This window comes from Rhinichthys klamathensis, unplaced genomic scaffold (genome assembly GCF_029890125.1).
Source record: "Rhinichthys klamathensis goyatoka isolate OS25496 unplaced genomic scaffold, OSU_Roscu_1.1 h1tg000178l_1, whole genome shotgun sequence".
Classification (NCBI taxonomy): Eukaryota; Metazoa; Chordata; class Actinopteri; order Cypriniformes; family Leuciscidae; genus Rhinichthys; species Rhinichthys klamathensis.
The window spans coordinates 1700007-1712324 of record NW_026606707.1 but is presented as its reverse complement, the minus strand read 5'-3'; the positions used below and the strand labels follow the sequence as shown (position 1 = coordinate 1712324).

Sequence of the window (12318 nt, the reverse complement as noted above, 5' to 3'; positions counted from 1 at the left end):
CACTGAAAATAAAAAAAAGCTTTGCCATCACATAAATAAATTACAATTTTTCCATAATATTAAAATAGAAAACGGTTATTTTAAATTGTAATAATATTTTGAAATATTACAGTTATTCTTGTATTTTCGATCAAATAAATCCAGCCTTGTTGAGCAAAAGAGACTTTTAAAAAACAAACAAAAATCTTTTTAATGCCTTTTGATTTTATAAATGAATTTAAAAAAAAATTCACTCAATTTTGCCACTGAACCACAGTTTTATAGGGCTGTATTTTGTGAAATATGATGTGAAGCAAGACATTTCCTTGAGGATGAGGAGACATATTATTGTGGCAGGTGTTTCTAGTGTTCTCACACACTAAATATCGAGCAGAATCACCTGCACAGAAGCAAACAGGTGGAAGATCATGCATGTTTTATAACTACACCTTCCTCATCTGTCTGGCAGTCAGCGTCTCCAGGCAACAGAGGTCAGAGGAGCACAGCATCCAAAACAGAAGAAAAACACAGGACAACTAGTTATCAATGAGTGCTATTACGAGTTGGGAAGGTTGACTGAATGTAGATCTTGACTGATTCTGTTGTGCTTTTGTTGACAGGCTATTGCTTTTTGCTTTGTTTTTGAGGATAAACGTTGTGGCCTGAACCAAGCTGATCGAAGGTCATGGACCACATAACCCATTTTGGAAGTCCAATACTGGCTTCAATCTGACTTCAATGGCAAATCATGAGAAGTATGTGCATAGTTTTTCAAGGAGAGCTGATTCTTCATGTATTCTCCATTAAAATAAGGTCAGGAAAAATCTGTCAGACTAACATGAGGTGAACTCTATACTAATGGTTCCTCTCAGGTATCTGCCTTCTACTGATGCTGACAGTCACTCAAGTTCAGCTGTCGTCACTCTGCCCCGCTTCCTGTTTGGTGTGTACTGAAGATGTCATCATCTGTCATAAACTCTCAAGAATCATTGGTAAGTAAAGTATTATGCGGCTGAAGAACTTGAGTACTTAATTTAAAGGGATAGTTCACCCAAAAATGAATATTCTGTCATAATTTACTCTCCCTCGTCATTCCAAACCTGGCTTTCTTTCTTCGGTGTAACATAAAAGAGGGTATGTCCTAAAAGAATATGTCCCAGTATATTTTTGTCCATATACAGTCAATGGGGACCAATAGTGTTTTTTGACCCCATTGTATGGACAAAAACAGTTCTTCAAAATTTCTCTTGAATTACTTATGAGGGTGAGTAAATGATGACAGATTAAAATGTTTTGGGTATATTTAAGTACACCGAAGGCAGATGGAAATACATTTTTAACCCTAAAGCCTACTGTATCATATTTGATACGCAAAATCCTATGGCCTCTGAACTGTTCTACACAATCTATACATGCCTTCTGTCATCTGATTGATATTTTATAATTTTGTAGAAAGTAAATGGCCTTTTAGTATAATTATAAAAACCTTCAGGTCGTGGTCTTTTTGCTGTGAAATCTTTACTGACTTTTATACAGTAAGAAACGTAAGAATGCATTTTATATTGTTAGTAATATTTTAGAAATAAGCACTTAGTAGACTGAAGCAACTTAGGTTTACTTGATTATCCATACATCGTTTTTTAGAAAAAATCAATGAGTATAATAATATGACATATTAATCTGATATAATCCGATGCATTTTATCCGTAAGTAGTCAGCTAAAGATCGAATTGATTTACATTAAGCTTTTAGAATTTCATCATACTTTCGTCCATATAAATATCAGCAACTGCACTAAATTGCATATTTTTACTCGGTTTGGGCCTTGATGATTTATGAGCTTGAGCTCCATATTCTCCTATATCATACTATATGAGCCATAAAAGAATGAATCAAATATGATACTCAACATAAAAACTTTATTTTATCCATATATATGTTGTCTAAAGGTTCAATAAACTGTTCCATTTTAACAAAATAGATTTTGACTACTATTTCATATATGTCACTCATTATAAAATGCTGGGTTGTTTTAACCCAACTTTGGGTCAAATATGGACAAACCCAAACGTTGGGTTAAAAATGTAATTAAAAAATGTAACCCAATGGCTGGGTTTGTACATATTTGACCCAAAGTTGGGTTAAAACAACCCAGCATTTTTTTAGAGTGTTTGGATGGAGTTTGGATAATATACTTTTTTTTTTATATATATAGTTTTTGTTTTCTTCATCATGTTCAGATGCACCAGGCTCTACTAAAGCTTTGATGCTCACTGATGGCCTCATTGATTCGGTGGACAACATGGTTCTCTCTGATTTATCCAACATGAGTGTTCTGGCACTCAGCAACAATGCCATCTCCAGCATCGAGCAGAATGCGTTTCAGAACCTCACTTTCCTTTCGACACTGTCGCTGGACCACAACCGCATCTCCAGTCAAACCCTGGACAGCTCCACGTTCTCCTGGCTTCACAGATTGGAGACCCTCCAGCTTGGGAACAACAATCTGAAAGACATTGACGGCTTCTGGTTTCAAAACTCTAGTGCTTTAAAAACACTTCAGCTAGAGGGGAACCTCTTTACAGTCTTGAACTCCACCACCTTTGCCCACGCGGACCTGAGGAACCTGGAAACGTTGGACTTGTCCGACAACCTCATCGTGTACGTAGGCAGCGATAGCTTCCGAGGACTGCCTCGTCTCCACAGCCTCGATCTGTCCCGAAATCATCTGCGCACCGCTCCGGATGCCTTCTCATACCTGTCGGGGCTCTCAGTGCTGAACCTTGAGTTGAACCGCTGGAGCTGTACGTGTGAGTTGAGAGAGCTGGCCTCGTTCCTCAACAGCTACATTCAGGCTCCTGAGAAAGTGTTGTACAATGGGCAGAGGATGGTGTGTGTGAACACAGATAACCCAGCTGTGCAGACTGTGCTGGAGCTGACTGACGCCAACTGTGTCCCGCCAAACAGGAATATCACAGTGGAGGTTGTGGCTAAAAGTAATAACACTTCCCAGCAATACATTAGAAATGTTGCCATTGCCATTGTGTTTTCATTTTTCGGTGAGTATCTGCAAAAGCTTGATACCAAAACATGTTCATTATAGAGTCAATGATGCTTTATTAATTCTATTCATTTGACTCAGGTCTCTTAATGTATTCAAAATAAAGATTAAAATAATTACATTTTTGAAAAGAAAAATGTTTGGCATAGCAATTTATTATTATTTTTAGTGTTTTTGAAAGATGTCTCTTTTGCTCATCAAGCCTGCATTTATTTGATCAAAAATACAGAAAAACTGTAATATTGTGAAATATTATTACAATTTATAATAAAAATGTTTTATTTCTGTGATGCAAAGCTGAATTTTCAGCATCATTACTCCAGTCTTCAGTGTCACATGATCCTTTAGAAATCAATCTAAAATTATGATTTATTATAAATGTTGGAAACATGAAGTGATATCATAGAGAGGACCCTTGCAGACCCTCGTGACTGTGTGTCATGGTTAATCAGTCTCTTAAATATTTGATTTTAAGATGTTGCCTTTTATTTATTTTATGGAATCACTTCATCGGTTCTGTTTTTAATTTGTAGGAGGTGTTGGGATCACTCTGGGAATGATTGCCATAGCATACCACAAACTCAGTAAGAAATTTAAACTTGCTCAGGAGGAGTGTAGAGCTGAAGAGAGGCACACGTCCAGCCCGGAAACAGCCCAGTGGAATTTCTGCGAAGGCAAGGACACTCTATCCATGAGCCGTGCGCTCTACAACAGCAACTACAAATCCCATCAGCCCTGCGAGGGAGAAGACTCCCCTTATCTGGGATCAGACGCTCTGGAGAATCATTTCACCTGCCACAAGTGCAGCTCCACAGCCCTTTCCGTAGGAAAGCACAAAAGAGAGATTGTCCTGCATGGAGCCAGTCATGTGGGTGAACAGCTGGCGAATCAACGCCAACATAGAGGGAATGATCAACATTCTGTGTTGCAACTAAGGAGCAAAGGTAAACTAGCAAGCACACCATTTCTTATGAAGTGTTTTTAATAACCTCTGCCTTAGCAGACACTTTGGAACAGACCCACGAATATAATCACATCCTTGCTAATATTTCCTAAAATATAAAAGCAGCTATTTTCATATTTTAGCACCCATTTACACTCTAAAGAATTTTCTTAGATGTATTAACCAAAAAAACATAAAACTATGGGTGTCAATAGAATAATTATTAACGATTTACCTCATAATTTCCAGTATTTAGCAGTGTTATGTTAGTATTATTTATATACCATTATATAGTCTTTATTTCTTATTTTAGTTTAAGGTTTGGTAATTTTGTTATGTCCTTTTGTTATTTTGTTGTCACTTTTGTCTTTATTTCAGTTTTAGTTCCCTTTCGAGAGGTTCCTCCTATTGCGTAAGCTTACGCTATGGGAAAACTCCTTTTCTCGAGAAATATTGAAGTCTTTATGTAAAACGCATTGCAGCCGCACAGCATACAGCAATGAGCGAGGCAGCTCGGTCATTGGCTGTGCTGCGGCAACTTGCACGAACCAATGACGGGGCGACTCTGAACCCGCTTCCAATGAGCGTGCTTCGCGCCCACGCGCGTCAGAGCCCGCCAAGATGGGCGTGGCCAAGAGCTATATATTGGGCGCTCCGTCGTCTGAGTTCTTTAAATTTAATCTCCTTCAGCAAAGAACCTTCTCTTCGCTGGATCCTCCGGATTTGTTGGAGTCTTTTCGCCGCCGCCGTCGACAAGCCTACAGCAGGACTGCTTCGAGGACGCCGGCGCCTTCAGCCGCCTTCGATCGCCCTTCTGCTAAGCCATCCGGCGCGCACCATCTATATCCTTTTTCAAAGCTATCAGTGTTCGCCCCCGCGACACTTTTTCTAAAAGAGCAAATTTCTCAAGGCGTTGTTTCAAATGCCTTCCTGCGCCTCGTGTCGAGGCCCTCTTCAGGACGGGGATCGTCACATCATCTGCGCCCGCTGCTTGGGACCGGACCACGCAGAGGCTGCCCTTACTCGAGGCGGATGTCCCGAGTGTGACGCCCTGGGCCTCACCGAGCTGCGCGCTCGCTTCGCCGTTTTCACCGCGAAAGAGCCCACCTCTTCCGTGCTGCCATCTCCTCTAGTCGAGCCGCGAAAGAAAAAACGCCGCTCACAGAGGCCGCCGGAGCACGCGGTTTGCAGTGATGTCACGCCGGGCCAATCCCCGCGTGCTTCACCACCACCCGAAGACTCCCCGCCGCCAGTCCAGTTCACACAGGCGGACCAGCACCCCTCCAGCGGAGCGATGGGGCTCGTCTCGTTTGGCGCGTCAGGGGATGACGATGATAAGGATGACAGTTTTTCCTGTGATGCTGCATCCGACGATTGGCCGGGCTCGTCCTTCGACCCCGCGCCATCGACATTAGCGGGCACGAGCGCGGGCTCCAGCATGGACTCTGAGATCGTCCGCATTCTCTCTAAGGCCGTGGAAGACCTCGGGCTCGATTGGTCTTCCCCGGAAGAACCCGCCCGCAGCCGACTGGACGAGTGGTTCCTGCAGGGGCGCCGACAGGCCCCTCGACAAAGACGGAAGTTTTTCCTTCTTCCCGGAAGTTCACGACGAACTCACAAACTCACGAAGTCGTGGAAAGCCCCCGGCTCGCCTGAAGCCTTCTTTTTCTTTGTCGCTCTCCTCTGTGGACGGCGCAAAAGAAAGAGGCTATGAGGGGACTCCGCCCCTCGAGGAAGCTGTGGCCAATCATCTGTGTCCACCCTCCAACGCTGGATGGAAAGCTAAAGCTTCTCATCCCTCGAAGCCTTGCCGATCTACTTCAGCTCTCGCCGGTCGCGCATACGCCGCCGCCGGCCAAGCTGCATCAGCGCTTCACTCTATGGCTGTCCTCCAGGTATTTCAAGCCAAACTTCTCCGCAGTATGGACGAGTCTGGAACCGATCCTGAGGCATTTAAGGACCTACGCAGCGCCACTGACATAGCGCTGCGAGCTACAAAAGCCACCGCCCAATCCATCGGCCGTGCTATGGCTAACCTGACTGTCCTTGAGCGCCATCTGTGGCTGACGCTAACAGAGATGAAGGATGCAGATAAGGCGTCATTTCTCGACGCGCCTATCTCCCAAAGCGGCCTGTTTGGACCAGCGGTGAAGGAGTTCGCCGAGCGCTTCACCGAAGCCCGTAAGGACTCACAGGCTATGCGTCACTTCCTGCCCAAGCGATCTAGCTCATCGCAGAGCCGCCAACGGCCGCCTCAGCAGCAGCGAGCTAAGACGGCGCCCCCCGTTTCTCAGCCCAAACCTGAAACGGATTTTCGACGCCGCTCGCGCTCCGCCAACAGGAAACAGCCGCCCGAGCGACGGGGACCTCGGCCCAGGATTGTGCTGAACCCAGAGCCTCGTAAGTCCTCCTAGCTACAGGGAGGAAAAGGGAGAGCGCGTGTCTCGCAAGAGCCGGACCGTTCTCTCCAAAACGTTTAAAGCATTACCCAGTCCCCTCACAGGCGGCTGGAAATGTCTATATAGCAGCCAATGTGCCAGCCACACAGCTCGCCCACCTGCAAACAAACGCCGTTTTTACGGCGACACACAGAAATCACATAAAGAGCTATTTTCTGCCTGTGTCATTAAAGGGTCACGTGTCCACACCAAAGTGCGCATTCCCACATATCAAAACTGTAAACTCAGTGCCAAATGTTTTCCCAGCTCAGGCTGGACGCCCCATAAATGTAGATTGTGTGCCAACTGTTACGTATGCACCACTACACACAAGCACTGTTCCCACAGTTATAAACACTTCCCCAGTAAAAGCGGGAAGTTGTATAAGAGTAGCGCGTGTGCCCGCTGTTATGCACGCACCCCATCTCACAAACACTGTTTATATGGCCAAAAACCTCCCGCCACGAGCGGGAAGTTTTATGAAAGTGGCGCGCGTGCCTACCACAGTCTATGCACCCCCACCCATAAGCACTATACACACAGTGTTAAACATTTCCCCATCTCACTCTGTGAGCATTACAGCGAGCGTGCCTGTAATCTCACACGCACCCCTGCACTCGGCATTCAACAAAGCTGCTCAGCGCGCGCCCGCGCCGCTGACAGCTGTGAGCTCGGTATTTACACAGACCGATTCGCTGGCGGGAGCCATACGTCACTGCGACACGCCCCCGGCCAGCATTCAGCCCATATCTGTGCGAGCGAAAGCTTGGGAAAATATCCCCGACATGCCGAAATGGGTTTTGAACATAATAAAACACGGTTACTCGCTCCAATTCGCTCGCAGACCGCCCCGCTTCACAGCAGTGGTAGAGACGAAAGTGAGAAAAGATGTTTCACATGTTCTACGCACCGAGATGCTCAAACTGATAGAGAAAGGCGCTATAGAAACAGTGCCCCCCTCTATGAGCGAGGCAGGTTTTTACAGCCGCTATTTTCTCGTCCCGAAAAAGGATGGCGGTCTCCGCCCCATCCTAGATCTCAGACATCTGAACAAAGCTTTAATGATTCGCTCGTTCAGAATGTTAACAACCAAGCATATCCTCGCGCAAGTTCGCCCGGGGGATTGGTTTCTGTCAGTGGATCTGAAAGACGCTTACTTTCACATTCCAATAGCGCCTCATCACAGGCCATTTCTGAGATTCGCTTTCGAGGGACAGTCATACCAGTACACAGTACTACCATTCGGCCTGTCACTGGCACCCCGTACATTTACGAAATGTATGGATGCAGCACTTTCCCCCCTGAGACAGCGGGGAGTGCGAATACTAAATTATCTCGACGATTGGCTAATACTAGCACAATCAGAGAGCCAGTTAGTGACACACAGGTCTTGGATTATCAGTCATCTAGAGTGCCTAGGTCTAAAAATCAATTTTGCAAAGAGCATGCTATCCCCCAGCCAGAATATTTCTTTTCTGGGAATAGTGCTAGACTCAGTGCAGATGACAGCACGCCTCTCATCAGAGCGCGCGCTCACTATTCGGCGCCTTGCAACATCGTTCAGAGCAGGTGCGCGTGCCCGCGTCAAGCGATTTCAGAGGATGCTCGGTCTCATGGCCTCAGCATCAGCTGTACTCCAGCTAGGATTGTTGCACATGCGTCCTCTCCAACGCTGGCTCAAAAGCCGTGTCCCCACTCACGCATGGCGCTCGGGCCACTTTTTAATCAGAGCAAATCACGGCTGCATAAAAGCCCTGACGCCCTGGAAAGCTGTCGACTGGTATCAGTCCGGCGTGAGTTTGGGCGTGAACACAAGGAGAAAAATGATCACGACAGATGCCTCCAAAATAGGTTGGGGGGCCCTTTACGAGGGCAGGCCTGTCTCCGGCTTGTGGTCAAACCCGGAGAAGCGCCTACATATAAACTGTCTGGAATTGAAAGCGGTCGCTTTGGCTCTCAGAGCCCTGCTCCCGTACCTGAAGGACGAGCACGTCCTAGTCCGAACGGACAACATGACGGTAGTCTCGCATATAAATCGTCAGGGTGGACTCAGATCGAGCTCCCTGCACTCGATGGCCAGGGAGCTCCTACTATGGTCCCAGCGCAACCTGCGCTCGCTGAGAGCAGCACATGTGCCAGGTGTTCTGAACCAGGGAGCAGACATGCTGTCCAGAGACAAAGTTCTCCCAGGAGAATGGTCTCTCCACCCCCTGACGATTCAGTGGTTATGGCAAACCTTTGGCAGAGCAGAGGTCGACCTCTTTGCCTCCAAGGAAAATGCGCACTGCCCTCTCTTCTTTTCAAAGAGCACAGACGCGCTCGCCCAAGTCTGGCCGAGCCGACCGCTGTATGCCTTCCCTCCGGTCGCGATGCTACCTCAGGTCATCAGTCGGATCAGGGAGGAAAAATGTGCAGTGCTCCTGGTAGCCCCACTCTGGAAGAACCAGACGTGGTTTCCAGAACTGATGCAGATGACGCAATCTGCCCCATGGCCGATTCCACTGAGGCTAGATCTCCTCAGGCAGGCCAACGGGATGATCCTCCATCCCCGCCCCGATCTGTGGGCCCTCCATGCGTGGCCCCTCAACGGATTCCCGGGAACCTCCCCAGTGGAGTGTTGAGAACCATCACTGAGGCGCGAGCGCCCTCTACGAGGCGCTTATATGCCCAGAAATGGAAGGTGTTCAGTGACTGGTGTAAAACCTGCACGCGCTGCCATCAAGCGCTACCTGCCTGGAGTTTGGACCTAACGACAGCAGGGTTGTCCTCAGGCCAAAACACGGGTATATTCCTAAGGTGCTCTCTACTCCCTTCAGAGCACAGGTGATATCTCTGGCCGCGCTATCGTCCCCAGCAGACGAAAGTGACGCTAATTTACTCTGCCCGGTCAGGGCACTCAGAGTATATTTGGAACGTTCTGCCCTGTTCAGACAGACAGAGCAGTTGTTCGTATGCTTTGGCGGCCGCACTAAAGGTCTGGCTGTGTCAAAGCAAAGAATATCGCGCTGGATAGTTGATGCTATAGCGCTGGCTTATGAAGCCAAGGGCCTTCAGTGCCCCTTGGGCATCAGAGCTCACTCTACGAGAGGCATGGCTTCCTCGTGGGCGTGGTCGAGTGGGATACCCATTCAAGATATTTGTGCGGCTGCAGGCTGGGCCTCACCGTCCACATTTATCAGGTTTTATAACCTACAGGTCCCCTCATTGCACTCTAACATACTGTCGGTCTAACTATGCATAGGCTGAGGTGTGTACATGCTGAGCATTGTCTCCTCCCTTATAGAATCCGTCTTTGACTGATGTAGAGGAATTTTCATACATAACAGTACATGAAAATGTGCTTGTGTGTGTGTCTCTGGACGCCCATCGGGCCGTTCCAAGTTGTCCTTTTATAAAACCCGCCTTCGGCTGGCTCGTTGGATAATTACTTTGCTCGAAGGCTCAGGCATCTGCCTCCGGCTTAATAGAGCGAAGTCAGCACGCACGGCGTTTTACATGGCGTTCCCATAGCGTAAGCTCACGCAATAGGAGGAACCTCTCGAAAGGGAACGACTCGGTTACTAACGTAACCTCGGTTCCCTGAGAGGCGGGAACGAGTATTGCGTAATCTGCCGTGCTTGTGCTTGGTCAGTTTGCTTCAGTCGATTGAACCTAAAGAACTCAGACGACGGGGCGCCCAATATATAGCCCTTGGCCACGCCCATCTTAGCGGGCTCTGACGCGCGTGGGCGCGAAGCACGCTCATTGGAAGCGGGTTCAGAGTCGCCCCGTCATTGGTTCGTGCAAGTTGCCGCAGCACAGCCAATGACCGAGCTGCCTCGCTCATTGCTGTATGCTGTGCAGCTGCAATGCGTTTTACATAAAGACTTCAATATTTCTCGAGAAAAGGAGTTTTCCCATAGCGTAAGCTTACGCAATACTCGTTCCCTCCTCTCAGGGAACCGAGGTTACGTTAGTAACCGAGTCGTTTATTTTTATATCTTACTTTTATTTCAGTTTTAGTAATTCTAGTAGCCTACTTAAACTTCAGCTTACTTTGTTTCAACAATTCAGTTTTTTTTCACCTAATAATCACATTTTATTTTATGTCAGCTTTATTTTAACTTTAAATTTAGACCTAAATGATTATTAAACATAAATCCACATAGGTATATAAATCTACCAAGGCCCGGTTTCACAGACAGGGCTTAGATTAAGCCAGGATTAGGCCTTAGTTTAATTACAGCACTTAAGTAGCTTTTATAAATGTGCCTTAGAAAAAAACATGATGTGTATCTTGAGACAAAACAATGGCACTGATATATTTTAAGATATGTCAGTGCAAGTTGCTTGCATGCAGTTAAAGCAGCTGGGACTAGGTTTGAGTCTTGTTTGTGACACGGCCGGCCAAATATCTTTTGAATCGGGTCATTAAACAACCCCATAGTAACTGCATAGCAACACCTTGGCAACCATTCAGTGGTGGCATCTAGTTTATTTCGTTTTTATATCACTACACTCATTCTCAAATGTCTGTCTTAAAATATTTCTCTGTTTTATTCACAGACACGAGTGGACGGGCACACAATGAGAGCAGGTCAAGAGTTCCAACTTCTTCCCAACGTCGTGGGGGTTCGAACGACATCTCAGCTGTCAGAATACGCCAGCTGGCCCTCAGTAATCATTTCTCAGCCCTCCAGAGAGGCACATTCAGACCCCCAGACCAAATCCACAATGAAGTAACTCAAGGACATCACTCACTATTAAAACACCAGGACGAGGGCGTTGGCGCTCGGCCGATTTACCAAACCATCAGCTGTCTGCACTGTCACCAGACTTATGAATACAGACAAGCTGGAAGTAACAAACAGAGCTTTCCATTTACAAATCACTCGCAGAACACTGGAGCACAAATGTATGACACTATGCTATACAGAGACATCTTGGGGTATGACAAGTCAAACGCTGGGAGACGTGGTGAGAGTCGAGCTAGTGAGTTGGGGTTTAAGTTAGCTTCTCAAAGGAGCGTCACTTTTGATCTAGCTGGGCCCGAGGAACGTGTCCTCACCACAATGGCTGACAGACCCAAAAAAGAGAGTGGGATGAAGAGCTCTAAAACATCTGCACAGAAAAGCCCCCGAAAGCTGGGTAGGACTAAGAGCAGCACACGAGGACAATTAAAGACCCAGAAAACCAGAGGACGAGCAAAGAGGACACTGAAAGTTAAATTAAATTTAAACCCCCTTCGAAAAAACAGAGTTCATCCAAAGTCCAATGATGAAGACAATAATGAAGACAAGATGTCCAAAAAGGCTAAGAAGGAAAAACTGAGAAGCAAAAAGGACAAAAAAGATCTCCAGAGAAAAGACAAAACTAGCAAAAAATCAAAAGACAACGCTGAGGGATCAGGAAATAAGGAAGAGGAAGACAACTCCGAAATGAAACGCACTAAAAAAGGAAACAAGGATTCAACGTCCATGTCTAAGGATGCAGATGAAGTCACTAAAGAAAGAGGACAAGAGCAACAAAGCTGTATTCCTGTTGAGGGGGAAACTCCGTTAGAGTCTGTCTTCGGCGGTAGATCTGAAGCTCAAACGGCATCAACACTCAGTTTTACTCTTCCAGATGAACACAACGGTCTTACGGCTCCATCACACCCTGACACTCAGCGGCTATCCAATCCAAATATTGAACTCCCTGAGAGTGAATCCGCTGCTTCACAGGATGTGGTGGATCAGTCCAACAGTTCAGACCTGAGGAGCTCTGCTGCACCTGTCATCCAAGAATATGTTTCTTCAGCCGAGGGCTCGCCAAAGAGGAAGTTAAGACTCATTCTACCTGAAAAAACCTCCAACAGGCCACAAACGGCACTTGATAAGAAAATCAGATAGCGTTATTCTTTTCTGATAATGTACCAC

The 12318-nt window shown here is 46.5% G+C and overlaps 1 protein-coding gene across 1 annotated transcript; it reads left to right on the top strand.

The window, feature by feature from the left end:
- Positions 1–284: 284 nt before the first annotated feature.
- Positions 285–12291, top strand: lrrc53 (leucine rich repeat containing 53). The gene is made up of 5 exons (XM_056260837.1): positions 285–734; positions 852–971; positions 2220–3038; positions 3574–3984; positions 10967–12291. The coding sequence occupies exons 1-5, from the start codon at positions 728–730 to the stop codon at positions 12289–12291; spliced, it is 2682 nt and encodes an 893-aa protein (XP_056116812.1). The 5' UTR covers positions 285–727.
- The last annotated feature ends 27 nt before the right edge of the window (positions 12292–12318 follow it).

Excerpts from the sequence above, each read along its gene's own strand:
- lrrc53 (XM_056260837.1), top strand. Across the intron at positions 972-2,219 it reads TAAACTCTCAAGAATCATTG|ATGCACCAGGCTCTACTAAA; the intron begins GTAAGTAAAGTA and ends CATCATGTTCAG. Across the intron at positions 3,039-3,573 it reads CATTGTGTTTTCATTTTTCG|GAGGTGTTGGGATCACTCTG; the intron begins GTGAGTATCTGC and ends TTTAATTTGTAG.